This window comes from Equus asinus, chromosome 20, assembly GCF_041296235.1.
Source record: "Equus asinus isolate D_3611 breed Donkey chromosome 20, EquAss-T2T_v2, whole genome shotgun sequence".
In the NCBI taxonomy this organism is placed as follows: Eukaryota; Metazoa; Chordata; class Mammalia; order Perissodactyla; family Equidae; genus Equus; species Equus asinus.
The window spans coordinates 21,845,099-21,869,233 of record NC_091809.1 but is presented as its reverse complement, the minus strand read 5'-3'; the positions used below and the strand labels follow the sequence as shown (position 1 = coordinate 21,869,233).

Here is a 24,135-nt window from a genome sequence, read left to right as displayed (position 1 = left end):
TGGATAAGCTCACTCTGATGGCACTTTGTATCTTTTTGACACTGGGTATAGAATGACTTTTAGACTGTTCCGTAAGCTTCATGGACTCATCCCTGCCCTTTGGCCACTGTGGCTGCCCTCAGGTTCAAACTGCTTTTTAAAATGTCTTCTGGGGGCTGGCCCGGTGGTGCAGCAGTTAAGTGTGTATGTTCCGCTTTGGTGGCCCGGGGTTCACCAGTTGGATCCCGGGTGCGGACATGCCACCGCTTCGCAAGCCATGCTGTGGCAGGCATCCCACGTATAAAGTAGAGGAAGACAGGCACGGATGTTAGCTCAGGGCCAGTCTTCCTCAGCAAAAAGAGGAGGATTGGCAGTAGTTAGCTCAGGGCTAATCTTCCTCAAAAAAAAAAAATGTCTGCTGTTCACTGCAGCGTTTGCCGAATACATCCTGATGGACCCCAACCCCGAGTACGCCCCGATGTTCAGCGTGATGCAGGAAAAGATCTACATAAGTAAGATAGTCGTCGAGTTCCTGCAGAGCAACCCTGACTCCACCTATGAGGACCTGATCAATAAGATCGAGGTGAGACGTCTAGGGTCTTCGTAATCTGGGAGTCACACCTACTTACAGGCAACGTAGACGTTTCTAGAAAACTCGAGTCTAGAATTGGCAGAAACCGTTCTTCAGTTCCATCAGAACAGTTTTGCTTCGGCCTCAGAGAAACTTCTCGTGTTTTTCTTCTCTTAAAGACCACCGTTCCCCCTTCTGTGCTCAACCTGAACCGATTCACAGAGGACTCTCTCCTTCGACACGCCCAGTTCGTGGTGGAGCAAGTGGAGAGTTACGATGAGGCTGGGGACAGTGACGAGCAGCCCATCTTCCTGACCCCCTGCATGAGGGACCTCATCAAGTTGGCCGGGGTCACGCTGGGAAAAAGGTAAGGCCGTGGCGGGAATGAAACTGAGGACCCGAGCCCAGAGGAGGCATCGTCCCGGGCAGTGTCCACAGCCCGCTGACACAAGGAAACTCTCCCAGGCGAGCCGAGAGGCGGCAGACCATTGGGCATTCTGCCAAGGAGAAGGACAAAGGCCCCACGAAAGCCACCACCACCAAGCTGGTCTACCAGATCTTTGACACCTTCTTCGCAGAGCAGATCGAAAAGGACGACAGAGAAGACAAAGAGAACGCCTTCAAGCGCCGGCGGTGCGGCGTCTGCGAGGTACCCTCCCTGCGCCGGGCTCCCCACGCGATCCGGGGCACCCGCCGCTTTCTCTCTCGCTGTGCAGATGCGACCCCGAAAACGGGAGCTGGGAGAAGCAGTTAGTGACCCCGGGGACAAACAGAGGGATAGGACAGCTGTTGAAAGAGGCACTTGGGCATCTTGCCGTGATGCCACTGTCATGGACTGAGGAGCCTGGCCCCTGGGTGGCGCTCACTCTGCTGCGTCTCCCTGTCTGAAGGCCCGTGTGAGGGCAGCGGCGGGGACATCCTCCCGAGAGCCTGCCGTGTCCCATGGTGTCACTTTCCAGGAAAGCGGGGACTTTGGCCTACTTGGATTTGAGGCCTCAATAAACCTCTCTTCCTCTGAGTCTTATGTATGTTCCCTTCACTCTGGAGCGGTGAACCCCTGAGCCTGGGCCCAGAGAGCGGCTATATTGTGGTGTCTCTTGGCTTATTTTGGATGAAAACTCAAATGAGTTTTCAGGTTACAGCGGCTGCCTCCAGAGCCGCCCTGTGTTCACCCTGCCCCCGGCTTCAGAGTGTCACCGTTTGTCCTCAGCGGCAGCCTGCCCATGAATTCATGTGTCCTCACCTTGGTTTTGGTTTTACATTTTTTCATCTAGCACTTGTGTATCCAAGCTTTAAATTGTTTTTTAAAATACACGTAATGGGTATCTTCCGCAACTGTCGTTTTGATCCAGGTAGATCTAGTTAACTCCCTTTGACCATTCTGTAGTCCTCCACTACATGAATATCCCAAGTTACCCCTCGATGGTGGGCAGCTGCCTATATCAGAAATCAGGCAGCGGCAGCATGCTTGGACCAGGCTTCTTGGGTCTTTCTCTACTTAGAAGTAGAATCGCTGGGATGTGGGTTATAAACTTAACGTTCATCTAGAACACTGATTGCCAAAGTCGTGGTACCAGATTATGCTGAGCAGCGTCTTCTCCATTCCCCACACTTGTCCCAGCACCACGTGTCAGGCTGCTTTACCTTGGCCAGTCTGGCGGGTATGAGTGATAGCTCGTTTCTACTCTTATTTCTTATTCTTGTAATGAGGGGAATTGTACAGTTTTTAAAAATTGTTATTCCGGGGGCTGGCCCGGTGGCATACTGGTTAAGTTTGTGTGCTCTGCTTTGGCGGCCTGAGTTTGCAGGTTTGGATCCTGTGCACGGACCTACGCTACTTGTTAAGCCATGCTCTGGCGGTGTTCCACATATAAAATAGGAAGACTGGCACAGATGTTAGCTCAGCGACAATCTTCCTCAAGCAAAAAGAGGAAGATTGGCAACAGATGTTAGCTCAGGGCCAATCGTCCTCACCAAAAAAAAAAAAAAAAGGAATTCACCAAAAAACTGGTTACCAACTGTCACTAATGGCTGTTGGATTCACCTTTTAAATATTTTACAGGTTTGTCAACAGCCCGAGTGTGGCAAGTGTAAAGCCTGTAAGGATATGGTCAAGTTTGGTGGGAGTGGACGGAGCAAGCAGGCTTGCCAAGAGAGGAGGTAGGTTTGCCCAGCACTTGCTCTCGTGGCAGAGGAAGGTGCCAGCTGATGGCACCTGGGCTGCAGGTGGGACGGCTGGCTTGAAATGTGCGGGGCAAGCAGGGTTCCTTTGTCGGTCCCCAATACCTGACTAAAACAGCCCCTGGTAGGGTTTTCTTGTCAAAGGGGCCTTGCTTATAATAAGTGACTTTCTAGGTGTCCCAATATGGCCATGAAGGAGGCAGATGACGACGAAGAAGTGGATGACAATATCCCAGAGATGCCGTCACCCAAAAAAATGCATCAAGGGAAGAAAAAGAAGCAGAACAAGAATCGGATCACCTGGGTTGGCGACGCCGTGAAGGTAACGCTGGAGCCGGCTCCTGGCGGTCTCAGTGCCGCCCTCGGAGAAGCACCTTGTCTCTGGGGTCTCGCCGCCAGACCCTTTCTCGAGCAGCCTGAAACCTGCTCGTCTGCCCGTGAGGAGCAGGGCTGCCTGAGAGGCCGCGGCCCATGACCAGGTGCCAGAAACACATTTTGCTTGTGTGCTTGAGGCCTCAGTTTCTCTAACATTGCAGAATGGGTATTTTGCACAGCTCGAGGTGGGTCAGGCTGGTTCCCCTTGAAAGCTTGTTTTGACGAGCGCTGTCAGCCCTCCTGGTCTGGGAGGGGGTGTTCTCAGGGCACTAGCAGATGGCCTCGTGGTGGTTCTGTGGTCACCTGCCTGTCTAAGGCCCGGCTCCTTTGTCAGATCTGGGGAGCGAATGCCCTCTCGGCGTGGTGTCCTTGATGTCCATAAGCTGAGGATACGGTTGGCTCGCTCATCCAGCATGAGGCCGCCCCCTGCCAGGGCGGCGCCAAGGCTCCAGTGTGGAGGACAGACACCCACTGTCCAGCGAGTGGAGCGCTGGGAGGGGGTTGGGGCCCCAGAGGCTTCCCCGGGGAGGTGACATTTGAGCAGAGCTGGCCACAGGAAGCTCTGGGGAAGAATCAGGGCAGGGGCCCTGAGGTGGGAGCCAGCCTTCCTTGGGGGAGGAGGGGAACGAGGCCTGTGTGGCTGAGGGAGGAGCTGGGGGTAGGATGTGGCACATGCGGTCGCGCCGAGCACGGACCCTCACACCATCCTTAGCTGAGACTAAGCTCTCGTTTTTAGACTGATGGGAAGAAAAGTTTCTACAAGAAGGTCTGCATAGACTCGGAAACCCTGGAAGTGGGGGACTGTGTCTCTGTTATTCCAGACGATTCCTCGAAACCGCTGTACTTAGCCAGGTCAGTATCCTTCCCTGTACTTGGCTTCACCACCCACTTCCTCCTGAACGAGCAGGAGATGCCTATTTTGCAAGAATAACACAACAGCTCTTTGCCCTAGACTAAAACCCAAAAAACCCCAAAACACACAAGTTCCCTTAAGCAGACGCCAACTAGATCTGCCAGGCGAGTTAGTAACTTTCGGCTGCCCCCAGGGTCACGGCGCTGTGGGAGGACAGCAGCAACGGACAGATGTTCCACGCCCACTGGTTCTGCGCCGGGACGGACACGGTCCTCGGGGCCACGTCGGACCCACTGGAGCTCTTCCTGGTGGATGAATGCGAGGACATGCAGCTTTCGTACATTCACAGCAAAGTCAAGGTCGTCTACAAAGCCCCGTCGGAGAACTGGGCCCTGGAGGTGAGTGCGCGGCGCCCCTTGGGGGCACCCCCATCACCGCGTGGGGTTGTGGCTGACACAGCATCCTCGTCCCCAAAGGGAGGCATGGATCCCGAGGCCCTGATGGCAGAGGACGACGGGAAGACCTATTTCTACCAGCTGTGGTACGATCAAGACTACGCGAGATTTGAGTCTCCTCCAAAAACTCAGCCAACAGAGGACAACAAGTATAAGTGAGTGCCGGGACCGGGCTCCGTGTTGTCCCCTCCTCTGGGCCTGTCTGACGGCACTTGAGGGCGCCATACTTCTGTGTGAATCACTCTGGCTCCTCACCAGCTCCCCCCTGCTGGCTTTGTCCCCCCGCGCCCTCTGATCGTTTTCCTCGCTGACCAACGACCTGCCTGGCTTGCTGCAGTCACTGTAAGTGGATGGACAGCCTCGGCGTGAGCTGCCTTTGAAGGCTCATGTCCACAAGCAGGCGTCTTGCCATCTTAAGCCTTTTTGCTGTTCCTCAGCATTAGTGCCACAGACCTTGGCGCATTTGCTTTCATTTCTTGGGTATTTTCTCTCATAAGTGTGATCTTTTGATTCCCTCTCATCCTAACTGGTGGGTGACAGCTTCTAGGGAGGCCTGATTGGTTTTTTTTTGTTTGTAACGCTTAGCACCCCGTGCCTTCCTTTCTAACCCTTGTACCGCCCTTGTCCTGACTAAGGTGGCGCCGATGCCTCCAGAGCGTGGTAGCACCCACAGCGTGAGGCTGGCGGGGTGGAGGCTGGGGGCACTCGCATGGCTGCTCTTGCTGTTTCTCCACTCAGCCTGGGGCTGGCTTTGGACCTGATCTCCGTGTCAAAGGCAGCCTCGCGCTCTCCTTTAAGGGCCTATTAGTCAGGAATGATGGTGAACGTCAGCCTTCATAGAGTTAATAGCCTGGGCCTCTGACCCTTTGAGCTCCTCACCGAGCCACTCTGTGCGTTCTTGCTCGCGGTGTCTTCTTCACCATATCCTAGACAGTGTGTGGACGTCTTAGCGTTTTCATATCACATACTCAAAAGTGGGGTTGCCTTGTCATTTTCCCGTGGTGCATACCGTCTCTGGGCTCTGGTCCCAAATATGCGCTCTCCAAGCGTGAACCTGAAGTACAGGATGGCCCGTTCCTTCCAGCATCTACGCGTATCTTCTCCTGGTCACTGGCGTTTCTGGATTAAGCCAGCGGCTACTGCCACCGTCCCTACCAGCCACCTCAGGCTCCTGTCTCTGTCCTTCGCTCCTTCAGGTTCTGTGCGAGCTGTGCGCGCCTGGCTGAAATGAGGCAGAAGGAGATCCCCAGGGTCCTGGAGCAGCTCGAGGACCTGGACGGCCGGGTCCTCTATAGCTCGGCCACCAAAGATGGCGTCCAGTATCGGGTGGGCGACGGTGTGTACCTCCTCCCCGAGGCCTTCACGTTCAAGTGAGTGTCCCCTCTGCCCAGGTCAGGGCCAGGAGTGCTGGGCCAGGACGGGGTCACCCTTGTGACGTCCTGCACCCTGCACCCCCAGTACCAGCCGTTGCCTGAGCTGTCACTTTAGCATCTGGCGGTCAGGCAGGGTCTGTCTGTCCACTGTCAGGTGAAGGCGATTCTGTGGCCGAATGAGGCTGTAAGGGAAAGCGTCACGTGACTTCTGTGAAAGAAGTCAGACAGGAGAGCCCGCTGGTTAAGAGAGTGCCAGGGACAGTGGCAGGCCTGTGACCAGCCATGAGGCTCCGGGGCAGAGAGCACGACCTCTATGCATGTCTGTCAGATGCGGACAGGAGCATCTTGCCTGCCAGGTGCTAAGATCAAATGAGTTTAGTGCTTAGCACAGTGTCTGGCTTAGAGTAAAGACTGAATGGTGCGAGTTGTGGTTCCCATCCCATTCCCATGTGAAGTATCAAGCAACTTCTTTGCGTGTCACAGGCTTGAGGCTCTTCAGGGAAAAATCAGAGCCACAGGTCTGTTCCACACTTGATCCATTCTTTGTTCATTCTCAGAACTAGGGCCTGGTTAGAATGAAAACCCACATTTCCTGGACATCCCAGTTTCCCGACTTGCAGATCCATTTTCCTACAGTCCCGATTGGAGGCCAGTCCCCAGCCTCAGTTTACTTACTGTGAATTACAAAACACAGCGGGCAGGCGTCCTTCCGGCCTCGCCCAGTCAGGGCAGGTCACCTCTAGTAGCACCAGTTGTCCTTGGTGCTGAAGGGGAGGACTCGCCGTGGCGCTGTGTGCCGGCTGCTCCTGGCACAGCGGAAGCATCTACAGAGATGCTCAGAGGCCCAGGGCACCCACGGTGGCCGCCTCCCTCAGTCTTGGCAGGCAGTTCCGATGACCTGCTTTACCTCAGTAGTCGGGCCAAATTTGGCTTGCCCAGACCGCCATCTGCTCCCCCTGCATGTCCACTGTCACCTCTGGGTCAGCCTCGTCAGGAGAGCATAGGTTGTGCCATGGCAACAAGCCCCAAACGACCAGCGTTTACTTCTGCACTGTGTCCATCATGTGTCAGTGGGGGGCTCGGCCTGTCGCATTGCTCGGGGACCTGGCCTGGAGGAGCCGCCAGCCTGAGCCAAGGGGACGCACGGTGGTGGCTCCTGGCCCTTCAATGCTCCCGCCTGGGAGAGCTCGTGCATCTCGTCTGCTCACATTGAGCGGAACAAGTCCCGTGCCAGGAAGTGCGGTCCTGCCACGTGGCCGGGAGTAGGGAGCTGGGGTATGGGAACAGCGCTGGCAGCCGCGACAGCCAGCAGGGCACAGGTAGAGAATGCTCCTTCCCCAGCGTGGGGGATCCATCTTTCTCAAAGTCTTTTGAGGGGCCTTAGCCGCGGTGGTTTATATCAGGCGTGTGAATGTCAGTGGTTCTTGTTCCCCGTCAGCCGCGCTCACTCAGTTCCTTTGAAGGGTTAATAACGCTCAGTTATGCGGGTGCTCGCTCCTCTCCAGCATCAAGCTCTCCAGCCCCGTGAAGCGCCCACGGAAGGAGCCTGTGGATGAGGATCTGTACCCGGAACACTACCGGAAATACTCCGATTACATCAAGGGCAGCAACCTGGATGCCCCCGAGCCGTACCGAATCGGCCGCATCAAAGAGATCTTCTGCGTCAAGAAGAGCAACGGCAGGCCCAACGAGACAGACATCAAGATCAGACTCAACAAGTTCTACAGGTCAGTGAGGGCCTGCGCTCTGCCCGGAGGCGGCAGACTCTTCTAGAAGGCTCTGCCTGGAGCGGGGTTGTAACGCGGCGCACACAGTGGTTTTCTGAGAGGTTGACGGGCTGGTTTCCAGGTGTTCCTGATTACCTGCTGGGCGCTAACGGTGACTGTGGATATGTTTTGTGGCCTTGCTTTTAGGCCTTTATTTTAAAGCTGCAGAGTTCTCTCTCCAAAAGAAATCCTCAAGCAGAAGGCCAGGATGTGCCAAAGGCAGGGGTGGAAGGTTCTGGGCTCTGCCTGAGGCCCCTAGGGAACCTCTAGTTCTGCCCTCCCCTCTCCCTCCCCCTTCTTTTTTTTTTTTTTTTTTTTAAGATTGGCACCTGAGCTAACATCTGTTGCCAATCTTTTTTGTTTGTTTTCTCCTGCTTTTTCTCTCCAAATCCCCCCAGTACATAGTTGTATGTTTTAGTTGTGGGTCCTTCTAGTTGAGCTGTGTGGACGCTGCCTCACTGTGGCCTGATGAGTGGTGCCATGTCCACACCTAGGATCCGAACCGGCGAAACCCTGGGCCACCAAAGTGGAGTGCGCAAACTTGACCACTTGGCCACGGGGTCGGCCCCCCACCTGCTTCTTAACAGGGGCAGGTAACTGGTGTTCTTGACAGCGGGCCCATTTTACTAGCTGCCATCATGGGCCCAGAGAGCAAGCAAACCATTCACTGAGTTTGTTGCAAAGAACCCTACTTGGTTGGTAGCGTTCACTGTCAACTAAGGGGGATAGTGGTCATGCCGACCTGACCGGGGGGCCGTGGTCATTACCCATTGATCTTCCGAGCACCCTGGGAATGTGCGCCCCTTAATTCACGTTGTCAGCGCACAGCGAGAGAGAAGTCTTAAAGACTTGTGCTCGCAGGCCGGAGAACACGCACAAGTCCACGCCGGCGACCTACCACGCGGACATCAACCTGCTTTACTGGAGCGACGAGGAGGCCGTGGTGGACTTCAAGGCCGTGCAGGGCCGCTGCACCGTGGAGTATGGCGAGGACCTGCCCGAGTGCCTGCAGGCCTTCTCGGCCGGCGGCCCCGACCGCTTCTACTTCCTTGAGGTGGGCTGCGCGCCTCGGCGGGGGGGGGACGCGGGTGAGACTCACAGCCCCTAGAGAGCAGGACCCAGAGGACGCAGTGAAGACATTCGAGGTTCTGGAACGCTTCTGGCTTTTAAAGTACAATAGAAAAGGGAACGTTTGAGAGTCTGTGTGAAGACAGTGAGGCGGCCCCCGCTAGCCTGATCGGTGGCCTGGAGTGAGTCAGACAGGTGCTCTCAGTCCTTCCGCCTGGCGTCTGTGCTCAGGGCCACAGACCCAGGCAGCTGGCCAAGAGAGGGTCCAGGAGTCTGTTGATTAAGCTGATTGCTTTTAGCTGGTCTGGACGGTGGCCTCTCTGTGGTGTGCCATCTTAGCTGCTCCCTGGCCTGTGTTCCATAGGCTCTGGCGTGGGTACCCTCATCCGACAGCAGGCTCTTGCCGTAACACCTTTGCCTGTTTCTAGAGTGAGCAGTCCAGGTTCTTAGAACAGCGGAAATTTTGGTGTCAGCCATGTGAAGTATTTATATTAATGGAGTTGTTTCGTTTTCACTGTAATAAAATCCCAGAACTCTTGGTGGCTAACTGCCAATGGCCCTCTTCAGGGAGAAATTAAGCAGATCTTCATCTGATTAACTTCTTGACTCCTCTGTGTTAGAGGGGCGACCAGTGCGTTTCTCTGTCAAACTCCTGTGGGTCTTTCCTTTCCAGGCCTATAATGCCAAGAGCAAGAGCTTCGAAGATCCCCCCAACCACGCCCGGAGCCCTGGGAACAAAGGGAAAGGGAAGGGCAAAGGTACATGCGCCTCCCAGGGCCTCTGCGGCGTCGCGGGAACCACTTCCCGTGAGCACGCTGGCCTCCTCCCTACCCGGCGAGGCCGTCTGCGTCCACAAGTTGTTTAAGGAGCGTGATTAGGACTGACTCCATTCTGTCTGTGGCCTTCTCCTCCAGGCAAGGGCAAGGCGAAGTCCCAGGTGTGTGAGCCGAGTGAACCCAAGGCAGAAATCAAACTGCCGAAGCTGCGGACCCTGGACGTGTTTTCCGGCTGTGGGGGGCTGTCGGAGGGGTTCCACCAAGCAGGTGAGCGCTAGGTCTCTGCGCCACTAGGCAAACCGGACCAGGCGGCTGCTGCCCGGAAGGCCTCTCTGGCTGTGGTCAGGGTTCTGACTCGAGTCTCATTCAAGGGGGTTCAAAGCGCATCTCTGTCCTCGTGTCCTGCAGGCATCTCTGAAACGCTGTGGGCCATCGAGATGTGGGACCCCGCCGCCCAAGCGTTCCGGCTGAACAATCCTGGGTCCACGGTGTTTACGGAGGACTGCAACGTCCTGCTGAAGCTGGTCATGGCCGGGGAGGTGACCAACTCGCGCGGTCAGAAGCTGCCTCAAAAGGGGGACGTGGAGATGCTGTGTGGCGGGCCGCCCTGCCAAGGCTTCAGCGGCATGAACCGCTTCAACTCTCGGACCTACTCCAAGTTCAAGAACTCCCTGGTGGTCTCCTTCCTCAGGTAAGGGCCGCAGAAGCCCCTCTGTGTTCAGGGCTGCCCGAGGGTGACCGGACAGCCAGCCTGGGGCCACGCTGCTGGCTGTGCCCGGGGAGCAATAACCACGTGGCTTCCCCACTGCTGAAGGCCGTGCCGTCGGCACATCCCCGGCTCGCTGTCCTCTGGGGACACTTTGAGAGCCGGGAGCTGCAGCGTCCACAGCCAGAGGGCGGACCTTGGGGAGAAGCTTCTAGTAGAGTAGAGGGCTCTCCCTCCTGTCCGTGTCTGGGGGTGACTCGTGGTCTCCCGCCTCCCGCAGCTACTGTGACTACTACCGGCCGCGGTACTTCCTGCTGGAGAACGTCAGGAACTTCGTCTCCTTCAAGCGCTCCATGGTGCTGAAGCTCACGCTGCGCTGCCTCGTCCGCATGGGCTACCAGTGCACCTTCGGCGTGTTGCAGGTGGGCCCTCCCGGGGCGGGGCCGGGGCCAGGCGGACGCGGCCGGGAGGGGGCTCGGCGGTCCCTGGACTGCGGACTGTCCCTCACCAAAAATAGGGTAGAAAGGGACAGGCTTTCAGGGGCCTCCCGGTGATGGAGCTGTTAAGTTCGCATGTTCCGCTTTGGTGGCCCAGGGTTCCCAGGTTTGTTTCCCAGGTGTGGACTTAGCACCGCTCATCAAGACACGCTGTGGCAGCGTCCCACATAAAGTAGAAAGAGATTGGTATAGATGATAGCTCAGTGACAATCTTCCTCGCAACAAAAAAAGGTGGAAAAAAAGGAAAGGGGCAGGCCTTGAGTGTGGGACCTGCAGGGTCAAGGAAGGGGGAGGTGGCGCTGTGCCTGCCCCACCACTGCAGCTCCTGGCATTTAGATCCGAGAGGCTTAGGGCTGGGACCGCCTCAGTGTCTCCCTGGGAGCTGCATCCTCCTCTGCCCAAGGAGGGGCCGCATGCAGGGGGCTCTTGGCTGCCTCATCTCCAGCGTGTTTTTTCAATGGGGAATGGTGCTGCCAACTGGGGGGTTCTAGGTGGCGGTTGGATCTCCACGGAGGGGTGGGTGAGGCAGGGTGGGCGGAACGATGCATAGACCAAACTGTTACTTAGGCTAAAAAATAAGTTCATCCTCTGGGTGGGCATACCTGTGTGGAACTCCCTGGAGGAGGTGGAGGGTCCCACTTGAGGTGGCTTCAGTGGTTGTGCTTGCAGGGACCAGGATCTGGGGTGATCAGAGGAGAAGGCTTTATCTGGAAAGCAGCCACTCTGGACATACCTGTTCAGTAACTGTTGGCACAACAGAAAAATGAAATGGGTACCCAGATGGAGGGGAAAGTGGCGGCTCCTGGCGCTCTGTTCCCCAAGTGCCGAGACCATGGGGCCCTCGCAGTGCTCTCCGCCGAGCTGGAGGAGTCTCCGCGGGGTTGCTCCCATCCTCTCTGGTGGCCACCACGGGGCGTCTTTTGTTCCTGATCTGGGTCCGCTTCCTCTGGTGAGGAGGGACCCTGCTGGGGTACCCAGGGGCTCTCCAGGTGAGCTTCGCACCAGCCTGCCACCCCAGGAAGCAGGTGCTGCTGACCCAGGAGCTCGGTCCGGCTGGTCAGAGGTGCCCACTGACCTCGTGTGTGTGGCCCTCCCACGTGCAGGCTGGACAGTACGGTGTGGCACAGACGCGGAGGCGTGCCATCATCCTGGCTGCGGCCCCCGGGGAGAAGCTGCCCCTGTTCCCAGAGCCTCTGCACGTGTTCGCGCCGCGGGCCTGCCAGTTGAGTGTCGTGGTGGACGACAGGAAGTTTGTCAGCAACATAACCAGGTAGGGGCCCTGTCAGCCCTGCTCCCATGTGCTACCCCGGAGGTCTGTTCTCCGGTCTGTCAGGAGGCCTGAGCCGAGGAGCAAGCCTTGGATGGCACAGCATCCAGCCCGCCATGTAAGCACTGTGCCCTCTGTTCTTGAGTTGTGAGCCCTGCATGCAAAGCAGCGGCTGGACGCCCGGCTGCAGTCACAGGGAGAGCCCCTACTCCAGCCTGTGCCCTTTGTAGACGGGGTCTGACAAGAATAGTCCCCGTGTGACGGCGGGTGGCCCTTTGCCCTCGAGCTGTGTGTCCTCTCTTGAGAAGGCAGTGCTGGGAGTCAGGCCGTGGCAGCTGTGACACGGGGACAGCAGCGGTCTGGCTCCCAGGGGTGCCGACTGTCTGCTGTGCTCTGGCGCAGGTTGAGCTCAGGTCCGTTCCGAACCATCACGGTGCGGGATACGATGTCCGACCTCCCCGAGGTCCGGAACGGGGCGTCGGCGCTGGAGATCTCCTACAACGGGGAGCCCCAGTCCTGGTTCCAGAGGCAGCTCCGCGGCTCACAGTACCAGCCCATCCTCAGGGATCACATCTGTAAGGTAACGGTGCCCCAGCAGGCTGGGGCCCCTTCCAACACCGGCCTGGCTGGACTCGTCGCCTCACAGGAACGGACTGGTGGTCGCAACCCAGCCAGGGTTTGGGGTGGGAGCGCAATCTGATCCCAGCCCCGTTCCAGCTTCTCCTCCGCCCTTGGCCCCTAAGCCAAACCACCGTCATCCTGCCTGGTTCCCAGCCTTGCTGCCTCCCCGCCTCCTGCTTCTCTTCCTGCTCCCACCGCCTGTGGCCCCCGCAGCAACATGCCATCATGTATAGTGACAATCAGAGCTTCCGGTCTCCTAGAACAGTCCTGGGATGGCGTGTCTGGCCACTACGCCCCGAGTGACCTCGGCCCTCGCCACTCCTGTTCTCTGTGTTCTCTCCAATACACCAGAGCTGGCCCTCCACGCGCCCCAGCTCTCTCTGCAGCCGGTTCCTCCTCATCCTGCAGGCCTCACCTCCTCAGAAAAGCCCTGCTCACGCTTGTCCTCAGCTGTCCCTGTCCCCGTCCATGGCCCTGCTCTGTTCTCTTCATGGCACACGTGCCATCCCCGAGTTGCTGGTCGGCATTACTGTGTGTCTCCCCCATGGGGTTTAAGCCCCCTGGGGGTTACTGGTCACCCCGGTGTTCCCTGGGCCTGGAATGCTGGTGCCCAGCCCACTGCGGTGCTCAGATGCCCCCTGAGCTAGGTGGCAGCTGGGGCCTGCTGCTCTTTTAGGACATGAGCGCGTTGGTGGCCGCCCGCATGCGGCACATCCCTCTGGCCCCCGGCTCGGACTGGCGTGACCTGCCCAACATCGAGGTGCGGCTCTCCGACGGCACCATGGCCAGGAAGCTCCGCTACACCTACCACGACAGGAAGAACGGCCGCAGCAGCACCGGGGCCCTCCGCGGGGTCTGCTCCTGCGTGGAAGGTGGGCCCGCCTGGGCCCCGGCTGTGGCCTGAGGCCCCCGCCCCCTTAGGGGCTGAGGCCTGGGGCTTCCCAGCAGGAGATACTGGGGCTGTGCCCACCCGCCCAGAGGCCCTGGCCAGCGCACAGGCAGGCCAGGCCCGGGGTCCCTGCTGTAGACAGTGTTAAGCGGCAAAAGCTTTGCCCCAGGGGAGCGGGGATTGGCGCGGCTCTGTCCCTCCGTCCCGCAGCTGCAGCCTCACTGCTGCCCTCTCTTGCAGCGGGCAAGGCCTGTGACTCCGCGGCCAGACAGTTCAACACCCTCATCCCCTGGTGCCTGCCCCACACTGGGAACAGGCACAACCACTGGGCTGGCCTCTACGGACGGCTCGAGTGGGACGGCTTCTTCAGCACGACTGTCACCAACCCCGAGCCCATGGGCAAGCAGGTGGGTCTGAGGGCTGGGGTCGGGCCTGGGAGGGGCCGGGGGTGCGGGCTTACCTCTGGGGTGACCTTTCAGCAGCCGGCACTGCATGTCTCCGGCTTGCCTCGTGCCGCCTTGGTGCCGGTGGAGATGGGCTTATTTTCTAGGGCGCAGATGCCCTCCCTGCCCCCGGTGGCAGGCGGCCCGTCCTGTTCCCCCTCCCCACCGAGCCTCTCGCCCCCAGGGCCGCGTGCTCCACCCCGAGCAGCACCGCGTGGTGAGTGTGCGCGAGTGTGCCCGCTCCCAGGGCTTCCCCGACACCTACCGGCTGTTCGGCAACATCCTGGACAAGCACCGGCAGGTCAGTGGGCTGCAACTGGCCGCCTCTCCTGTGCTTGAGGGGGCCCCAGGCTGACGGGGCTGTGCCCTGCCTCTGACCAGGTGGGCAGTGGTTCAGCGGGGAGCGCATACACACAGTCACTTCCGAGGGGATACTGAGCACCCAGGGCTTGTCGCCTGATGGGGCTCAGCGCTCCGGGAGGGGCCAGCCAGACAGGAGGGACCCCGTCCCTGGGCCCAGAGCCTTCATGGGCCGGTGGAGTCACTAGGCACGTTGGGTGCCCTTTACACTCCGAGGCAGATGAGCCCAAAAGAAAGTTCTAGCATATCGAGCTTCATTGCGGGAGCAGACACTTCTCTGTTGCGAGGGTCGAATGAACCCATGGTTCCTGACTGGTTCTTGGGGAGTTAGGTGGGCTGTGTCTTTGTGTATCTCCATCAAAGTAATGCCCGCACGTGGCTTACATCCCAGGGTGCCTGGGGTCACAGCGAATGCCTCCCGTGCCGCTTCCCCTGTCCCATGCCCGGAAGTGAAGCCTGGTGGCTCCCTCTCTGGACCTGAGTTTGTCTGAAGGCCCCTTCTCTCTGGGTGCTTCTTGACGTGTTAGTGTTTTGGGTGGGAGGCCGGGCCGACCGGAGGGTCCGGGAGCTGTGGTGAGAAGAGCTTGGGGCCCGTGTGAGCATGAGTCCGGGGCGCCATGCCCTCGTTGTCCTGAGCGAGGCTGGCGCTGATCCCAGACATGCCAGACCAGGCGCCGCCCTCCTTCCCCCCTGCAGGTGGGTAACGCCGTGCCGCCGCCCCTGGCCAAAGCCATCGGCTTGGAGATCAAGCGTTGTATGTTGGCCAAAGCTCAAGAGAGTGCCTCAGGTACGGCGGGGGTGGGCGGCTGGGCTCCAACTCTGGGCTCTGGGATGCGGGTGAGTCACAGCCTCCCGGGTGGCCTCACTTCTCTCCTGGGGTGGCTGTGAGATTGAGCGACTTGCACACGTCAGTGCGTAGGATGGGAGCCCGGCTCACACCAGGTGTGCAGTGGAGTCTCAGGCACTTGGTTGTGTCCTGCCGGGTGGGCCTGCCTGGACCTGCCTCAGGCACTGACCAGGGCGTCTAGAAACCTCTCGGGAACACCTGTGAGCAGTGCTCAGTCTCCCTGAACGGGCATTCAGAGCTGCCACACGTTCTTAGCTGGGCGGCTGTCAATGCTGACCCTGGGCCTTAATGTGCCACCACGAGTCGCTTAGTGACAGGGCTGTGTTCTGAGAAATGTGTCATTAGACGTTTCCGTCGTTGTGCAAACATCTTAGAGGGGTGCTGACAGACCAAGACAGCATCACCTGCTACACACCTAGGCTACGGGGTACTAATCTTAGGGGACCGCCATAATCTTAGGGGACCGTCAGATATGTGGTCCGTCGTTGACCGAAATGTCGTTAGGCAGCGCAGGACTGTGGGTCCTGACAGCGTTTTTGTGACCCTGCCTGTTGTGGAGTGTGACGCTGTGTATGTTCCCAGCAATGACTTTCCCTCTTATTCGTCTTCAGTTAGAGTCAAGGAGGAGAAAACCACTGCGGACTAGTCCCGCCCTCCCGTCGCCCTCGTTGCTGGCACCAGGGATCCCCAACGTGCACTGATGTTGTATTTTTAACATGTCGCGATCTGTCAGTTCACATGTGTCGTACACGGTGTTTGTGGCCTTGGCTGACACGAAGCCGTTCTGTGAGGTTTGCTTATCAACTAATGACGTAGTGACGGAACTGTGCAGTTCTTTGTGCGTTCTGGGTTTTAAAAGTTTTTTATTATGCATTATATCAAATCAACCACTGTATGAGTGGAATTTATGTAGTTTTTATATGTTGTAATATTTCTTCAAATAAATCTCTCCTACAAATCACTTTGGGTGGGAACTCGTGATTTGCGAGCGGCTCCAGGCTGCCTCTCCACTGGGGCTGGATGAGAACGGGCTCCTCGGTGCCCAAGGACCCCACCGAGACAGTTCTCTGAAAACAGACCACTCCACGTATGTGTTCAGGGTGGAGGTTAACTCGTGTGACTCAGTTCTGGCTAACGAGGTGCGAGTGGAACTTGCTAGTGTGGCTCCCAGGAAAGCCTTTAAAAGGAACCGTCTTAGTTGGTCTTCCCCGGGTCCTTGGAGCCCTTTGGTCTGGAGTGGGCCTGATGCCTGGTACTGCAGCAGCCATCTTGGGACCATGAGGACAGAAGCCCGGTGCAGTGGATGGTAGAACAGGAGGAGAGGAGTCACTCGGAGCCCCAGCCTGCCACCCCCAGACACCCCTTATTTGCTTAAGAATCTGTTAGATGGGCTTTCTGTGCTTTGAGCCTAACACTCACCTTACCACTTCTACAAGTACTTAAGTAAATGGCGCACTTGGTGGCACTTCAACTGTGACTTTCCACTCGGGCAGTCACCGAGGTCTCAGTCGTAAGACTCAAGGGCTAAATATGTTCAAATGCAAAGTGTACTAGGTTCCTTCACAAGAAAGTGGGTGTCTCCCTCTTCCTGCTGCTGTAAACAGCGCCGCACAGAACATCCTTGTGCCTTCTCTTCCATCATGCCCTTCGGGGAACTCTCTGGAGAGTCTCCTGGATCGGGGAGCGTAAGTGTCCTCATGTGTCCACCTCAGAACGTGTGGCTGACCTTCCCGGGACTCCGAGGTTCTGCCACTGTCCCCCCGACAGAGCAAACCTCCCGATGGCCTGCCTCTCTGTTCCTCGTCAACAGAAGAGTGTGAGTCTTGTTAGCATTTGGGGGATGGATTCGACCCCTGCAAGTGTCCGGTGGCCACTGGACATTCTCACCTCCGTGGTCACACGTGACTGCGTGCTCCCTGGAGCTGTTGGAGTGTCAGAGCTTTACTCTCGCGTTATGTGCATCTTGACTCAGCGTGTCTTGGCCATGCAGAGATGTTATTTTTAGGGGTGAGGTTTATATTTGTCCGCTTTTGTTTTTCAGAGCCTATTTTAAAAGGCCTCCCTACCCCCGGATCATAAACTGGTTTCCTTCCGTGTTTCTATGACATCTATTTTAACACGTGGATCACTTTTGAAAACAGGCATCTACGCTTCTTTTTTGAACAGGTAACAAATGCACAGGGTCAAGTTTCCCCATCAGATTTTATTTTTTAGATAGACCTGCTTGTTCTTTTGTTGTGCTTTTTTTTTTTTGAGGAAGATTCGCGCTGAGCTAACTATTGCCAATCCTCTGGTTTTTTTGCTGAGGAAGACTGGCCCTGAGCTAACATCCATGCCCATCTTCCTCTACTTTATACGTGGGATGCCTGCCACAGCATGGCTTTTGCCAAGCAGTGCCATGTCCACCCCGGGATCTGAACCAGTGAACCCCAGGCCGCCAAGAAGCGGAACATGCGCACTTAACCACTGCGCCACTGGGCTGGCCCGCTTCTGCTTGTTTTTTAAGCTAAGAACTCATTGGAAAGCATATCATGGATATAATGAGAAGAACACTAGGTCTGCATTCCTAGGCACCTTGACAAAGACGACTGAATCCTTGAATCCTTGGGGCTGGCCCCGTGGCCGAGTGGTTAAGTTCATGTGCTCCGCTGTAGGCGGCCCAGTGTTTCATTGGTTCGAATCCTGGGCGCGGACATGGTGCTGCTCATCAAACCACGCTGAGGCAGTGTCCCACATGCCACAACTAGAACAACCCACAACGAAGAATATACAACTATGTACCGGGGGGCTTTGGGGAGAAAAAGGAAAAAAATAAAATCTTTAAAAAAAAAAAAAGATGACTGAGTCCTTGTCCTCCAGAGTCATCGTGTGCCTGAGGCCAAGTGCGTGGTCTGTCTTTTCTCTGCTACACATGGTGGCATCCATTAAAACTGCTCTGTGCCTCCTAGGAATGTCTCTGGTTCCCTTTTTTTGCCCTATGAAATGCGCAAGTCCTGAATGTACAGCTTGCATTTTGGTAAATGAATCCAGCCCTGTAACCCACATCCCTATCAAGCTGCAGAACATTTCCACCGCCCCAGAGGTCGCCTCATGTCCCTTGCCCCACCAGGAGGCAGCCGCTGGCCCAGTTGCATCCCCATAGGCGACTCACTTGTTGGGGTCAGTGTGGGCTTGCGTCTGGCTCCTTCCACTCAGCGTTGTGTTTTTGGATTCATCCATGTTGCTGTCGTGTTTCGGTAATTTGTCACTTTTTATGACTCGGGTTAAAATAAGGGCATTCCTTCTACTATTTGTCATTCTGTGTTTAGAAACAACTGTCCATCAACGGGCCGCTGATCCAGTTGTGGTACGTACATTTGTCTGTGTGTGAATGCACATCTACGATGCATTTCTAGTAGTTGAGCGGCTGGGTCCAAACTGCAGAATTGCCACATCCTCTAAAAATCTGGTGGGTATTTCTATAGTGATTGCATTAAATTTACGGACTTCTGGGGAAAACTGATCTTAACAACAAACCTTTCTAAGAACAGGGGCAGTCCTGGTTATTCAGATATTTTATGTCCCACATATCACTTTAAAGTTTTCATGTACATATTACTTGTTTTTTTTTTTTTTTTTTTTGCTGAGGAAGATTCTCCCTGAGCTAACATCTATGCCAATCTTCCTCTATTTTGTATGTGGGATGCCACCACAGCGTGGCCGCCAATGAGTACTGTAGTTTCCTGGGATGTGAACCTGCAAACCCAGGACGTCGAAGCAGAGTGCAAACTTAACCACTAGGCCACAGGGCTGACCCATAGATATTGCAAATTTCTTAATTTGATTCCTAGATATTTAATCCTTTCATTACTAATGTAAATGGGATATTACTTTCCAAACAGTGGTCCTTTGCCTACAGAAGGATTATTGACTTGTACTGCTTATTGATTTTGCATGTAGATGATGTATTTCTAACCTAGCCGACTTACTGAATTCCCTTATTTTTGCAATACTGTTCCAGTTGAGGTCTTCATTTCAGTACAATTCTGTTCCCTTTGTCGTACAATATGCTACTAAGAGCAATTTGAGGGTTCACTTTGGTGTAAAAAGTGGAAACTGTTTTCTGCTGTCGGTCTCAGCTGCGCGGTGGGCTGTCCCTCCAGGGTGAAGTTCCAGGGGTGGCCTGAGTGAGTGAGTGCCTGTCGGGTCCACATGCCAAACACCCACCTCCGGGCATGCCCAGAGTGGGGAGCTGCTGCGCCTGGACGAGGCGGAGGCTGGCACAACTTCGGCAGCTTCTGCCTCCCTGGCTGGCGGGAAACATTCTTCCTTCCGTCAGGGTGAAGCTCAGCCTTTTCCTGGGAAGAAAAGCTGGCGGAATTGGAGTGTTGACAAGAATAGCGATTGTAGTGGATTGACACACATTTAGTCAAGGAAAATCCACTGACGCTTAGAGCCTCATGACTGTTAGAGGACTATTAAGCGCTACACTGAAATCATTAAGGGGGTGAATCAAGCCTTTCTCCTCTTTCCAGCAGGGACTGTATTTCATGAGAAGCCGATCATGCCTGCTGATGAGAAGAAAGCCATTTCCAGTAGAATAGCAGTTTATAAATGTAGGCGAATGAGTAGATGGAGAGAATTTTGCAACTCCTAATGGTCTAATTCATTCAGCCAAGAATCATGGCTGGGTTTGGTTTGGTTTGACTTTTAAGCCATTTTATCTATTTTTAAGTGTACAATTCAGTGGCATTCGGTACGTTTATTGTTGTACAACCAACACCACTATTTCCAGAACATTTTCATCATCCCAGACAGAACCTCTACCCATTAAACAAGAACTCATTCCCCCTGTCCCCCAGCCTCTGGTGACCTCTCGTCCTCTTTTTGCCCTTTCTAGGCGCCTCATATGAGTGGAATCATAGAATACTTGTCCTTTTGTGTCTGGCTTATTTCACTCAGCATAATATCCTCCAGGTTCCTCCATGTTGTGGCATGTGTCAGAATTTCCTTCCTTTTTAAAGGCTGAATAATATTCCATCGTACAAATACACAGCATTTGGTTTACCCATTCATCCATCAGTGGACATTTGGGTTGTTTCCACCTTCCGAACATTGTGACTCATGCTGGAATGAACACTGATGTACAAGAATCTCTTTGAGTCCCCGCTTTCAACTCTCATGAGCGTCTGCTTTCGGAGTGAGTGGAATTACTGGATCATGTGGTCATTCTCGGTTCAACCTTGTGAGGAACTGTCACACTCTTCCCCAGCGGCTGCGCCGTTTGACATTCACACCAGCAATGCACAAGGATTCCAGTTTCTCCACGTCCGTGCCAACACTTGGTATTTTCTGTTTAATAATATCATCCGAATGGGTATGAAGTAGTCTCTCATGGTAGTTTTGATTGGCTTCAGGTTTGCGTGTGTTAGTACATCCTTTTAATTTTTTAGTTTTAAAAATTGCGGTAAAATATACATAACATCAAATTTACTGTCTTAACCCTTAAAAGCACAGTTCAAGGGCATTAAGTATGTTCCCGTTGTTGCGCAACCGCACATCTGTCTCCAGAACTCTTTTCATCTTGTGGAACTGAAACTCTGTCCCTGTTGAACACCAGCTCCCCGCCGCCGGCCCCCTCCTTCTACTTCCTGTCTGAATGTGACTCCGCTAGGGACCTCATGGAAGAGGAATCCGACAGTCTCTGTCCTTGTGTGACTGGCTTCTTTCACTCACCGGAATGTCCTCCACATTCACCCATGTCGTAGCGCGTGTCGGAAGTTCCTTGTTTTTTAAGACTGAATGCCATCCCATGGTGTGGATGGACCGCATTTTATCCATCCCTCCATCCATCCACGGGCACTTGGGTTGCGACCACCCCCTGCCTGTTGTGAGTCATGCTGCTCTGAACACGGGGGTACAAATATCTGTTGCGTCCGTGATTTAGTTCCTTTGGGTATATCCCCAGAAATGGAATCGCTGGCTCGAGTGGTGACTATTTGGTTTTGGGAGGCCCCCCATACTGTCCCCTGGCAGCAGGTTGCTTAATGAGAGAAACATTCACAACGCAGCTGAAACCCCCTCCCAGCGCCCTCAGATCCCCGCCTGCCGCTTCCCAGACACAAGCACTCCGAGAACATTGCTATGTTTCCTTCCTGTCCTTGCCCGTCAACTGTTGCCACAGCTGCGTGCCCATAAACTTAGTGTTCTCAGCATCTTTAAAAATATTAGATCCATGCAGAATAGCATTCACCTATCTACGACCCGCTTTTCTCTCTCTGCCGTGTCGGCAGTTCTTAAAGAAAAGCCCAGCCACAGAGACGGCACAGTGAATCCCACAACCAGCAAAATAACGGCCAGCCCTTGTTTCCACCTCTTGTGTCATGAAGAAGCCTCTGACAGCCTGTCATGCCCACAGTGACCATTATCACGCACATGTGTACTGTGCCTGTCGGCTTTGTCCCCACTCGCCCGCAGCCATCCACAGCTAGCAATCGAAAACTCATGTAGATGGCGTCATACAACCGCGGGTGGAATGCCGACTGTTCCAGTCGCGGTTCTGGGGCTGGGCACGTAGCAGGGGACAGACCAACATTGTCCCTCCGCGCAGGACAAAGCAGGCGGGCCAACTCCACGAATGAGGGATTTTAAAGAGGGAGAAATGAGAGAAATAAAACAGCGAATCAGGATGGAGCGACTCTGAACCTTGCTTTCTGCATCTCCAGATTTTATTACAGTGCCCAGATCTTAGACATGCAGCTCGATTAGTTTTGACATGTGTATTTGCCTGTGTCATCAGTCACTCAGAGCAAGACGTAGGAAATTCCCATCACTCTGGAAGGATGCCTAGCACCCCTTCCAAACGGCTCCCTTCCCCCGAGAGGTCATCACAGTTCTCATTTCCGTTACTATGCATGTGTGTCTTCAAGAATTTCACACAAACGGGATCATATGGTGTCTATTCTCTTGTGTCCGTGACATCCATCCTGTCATTGGGTGTATCAGTCACTTGCTCCTCTTCATTGCTGTATAGTACTCCATCGTAGAGATGGACCACAGGTTCTTTGGTTAGCCATTCATCTGTTGATGGACTTTTGTGTTGTGTTATGGACTGAATTGTGTCTCCGCGAAATTCACGTGTTGAAGCTCTCCCCCTGCAGGACCCCAGAATATAAGTGTATTTGGAGATTGGGCCTTTAAAGAATTGATTGCGTTAAAACGATATCGTCAGGGTGGGCCCTAATCCACTATGACTCGTGTCCTTACAAGGACCACGTGAGGACACAGGGAGAAGACAGCCATCAACAAGCCAAGGAGAGAGGCCTCAGAAGGAACAGCCCGACTCACACCTTGATCTCACTCTTCCGTCCTCTGGAACGGGGAGAAAACAAATGTCTGTCATGTAAGCCTCGGTCTGTGGTGCTTACTTATGGCAGCCCCAGCAAACGAATTTGAGTTGTTTCCAGTTTGGAGCCATTGTGACCAAAGCTGCCATGCTATTCTGACACGTGGCTCCTCGGGGACATGTGTTTCCGTTTCTTATGGAGAATCCCAAGAAGTGGAGTTCCACGTTGTGAGATCAGAGAATCTTCCCCAAGCTGCTGCAGCATTTCCAATGGGTGGCACAGCACGCACGTGTGTCCTCGTGCCGCCTCATCGCTGCCCAGGGCTGGCTTTGCCCCTCGTCCTGACTGCTGTCCTGCGGAGATTCTGGACGTGGAGAGAATGTTGTGTCGCAAAGAAGGACAAGAGGAGGGGCCCAGGGCCTTTCTTTCCATCCGCCCTTGGACTCAGGTTTTCCCCCTCTGCCCTGTGCTCCCTCGGGGCCCCTTTTATTTTTCCTCGGGAAGTACCTGACTTTTTGTAAAAATGATATGTGCTCCCTGTTTAAGAAAAAGCATTCCATACAGAAAATACCAGAAAGGAAGTAACGATGGGGCCAAAGTGAAACACCCAGAAGCATGAATGTTTAGTGGTTAACATCCTTCTGGACAGTTCTTTGGCTCCACAAAAATGCAGTTTCTCTCCCAGGGTGGTGCTTGTACAGAAGAGGCAACATTTAGGGGCTGGTCCGGTGGCGTTGTGGTTAAGTTCACGTGCTCCGCTTCGGCAGCCTGGGGTTTGCAGGTTCGGATCCTGGGTGCAGTCCTAGAACCACTCATCAAGCCATGCTGAGGTGGCGTCCCATATAAAACAGAGGAAGATTGGCACAGATGTTGGCTCAGCAACAGTCTTCCTCAAGCAAAAAGAGGAAGATTGGCAACAGATGGTAGCTCAGGGCCAATCTTCCTCACACACACAAAAAAGAAACCATCCCTCACTCATGATGGTTGTGCTGTTTTCAGTTTTCCAGTCCTTTAAGCCAGACTGTGCTGGACACTTCCTTACGACAAGTTAATGCAGTTAAACTTGTATTTCCTTCAGCCAGTCCTAGAAGAGGGCATGCAAGTTAGTGGATATGCAAAATAGATTAAAATACACTCATGTTACATCTCACATATATTACACAAATGCATCCTATATATTAATATATAAAGTAAATAATTTCTTTTCTTCTCCCCAAAGCCCCAGTGCATGGCTGTATATCCTAGTTGTAAGTCCTTCTAGTTCTTTTCTGTAAGCTGCTGCCACAGCACGGCTACTGACAGATGGGTGGTTTGGTTCTGCAACCAGGAAGGGAACCTGGGCTGCTGAAGCAGAGGGCACAGAACTTTAATAACTGCTAGACCATCAGGGCTGTCTCTAAAGTAAATAATTTTATATATAGTTTTTTATATTTATATTTCAACCAAAATGACATAGACACATGGTAAGAATTTCTAAATACAGCAGAAGAGTCCAAAAATAAGCTTTCCTCACCTGATGCCTTCCTCTCAAAGCATCCTTTAGCAAGAGTTTGATATTTCATTTCAGAAAATAGTTTGCGGGGGCCGGCCCCCTGGCTGAGTGGTTAAGTTCGTGTGCTCTGCTTCGGCGGCCCAGGGTTTCGCTGGTTCGGATCCTGGGCGTGGACATGGCACCGCTCATCAGGCCACGTTGAGGCAGTGTCCCACATGCCACAACTAGAAGGACCCACAACTAAGATATACAACTATGTACTGGGGGGATTGAGGGAGAAAAAGCAGAGGA

The 24,135-nt window shown here is 54.7% G+C and overlaps 1 protein-coding gene across 1 annotated transcript in view; it reads left to right on the top strand.

Moving 5' to 3' along the window:
• The window catches only part of DNMT1 (DNA methyltransferase 1), a 40,998-nt gene extending 25,009 nt beyond the window's left edge, over positions 1-15,989 (top strand). The window contains exons 19-40 of the mRNA XM_044752263.2: positions 411-562; positions 730-917; positions 1,016-1,199; positions 2,613-2,710; positions 2,906-3,053; positions 3,843-3,958; positions 4,153-4,357; positions 4,436-4,569; positions 5,611-5,784; positions 7,293-7,514; positions 8,415-8,607; positions 9,295-9,379; positions 9,536-9,664; positions 9,806-10,088; positions 10,384-10,525; positions 11,704-11,870; positions 12,270-12,447; positions 13,165-13,360; positions 13,618-13,784; positions 14,005-14,121; positions 14,877-14,967; positions 15,639-15,989. Coding sequence (XP_044608198.1) covers positions 411-562; positions 730-917; positions 1,016-1,199; positions 2,613-2,710; positions 2,906-3,053; positions 3,843-3,958; positions 4,153-4,357; positions 4,436-4,569; positions 5,611-5,784; positions 7,293-7,514; positions 8,415-8,607; positions 9,295-9,379; positions 9,536-9,664; positions 9,806-10,088; positions 10,384-10,525; positions 11,704-11,870; positions 12,270-12,447; positions 13,165-13,360; positions 13,618-13,784; positions 14,005-14,121; positions 14,877-14,967; positions 15,639-15,673 — 3,404 coding nt within the window. The 3' untranslated portion in view covers positions 15,674-15,989. The remainder of the gene's footprint in view (positions 1-410; positions 563-729; positions 918-1,015; positions 1,200-2,612; positions 2,711-2,905; positions 3,054-3,842; positions 3,959-4,152; positions 4,358-4,435; positions 4,570-5,610; positions 5,785-7,292; positions 7,515-8,414; positions 8,608-9,294; positions 9,380-9,535; positions 9,665-9,805; positions 10,089-10,383; positions 10,526-11,703; positions 11,871-12,269; positions 12,448-13,164; positions 13,361-13,617; positions 13,785-14,004; positions 14,122-14,876; positions 14,968-15,638) is intronic.
• Positions 15,990-24,135: the final 8,146 nt, after the last annotated feature.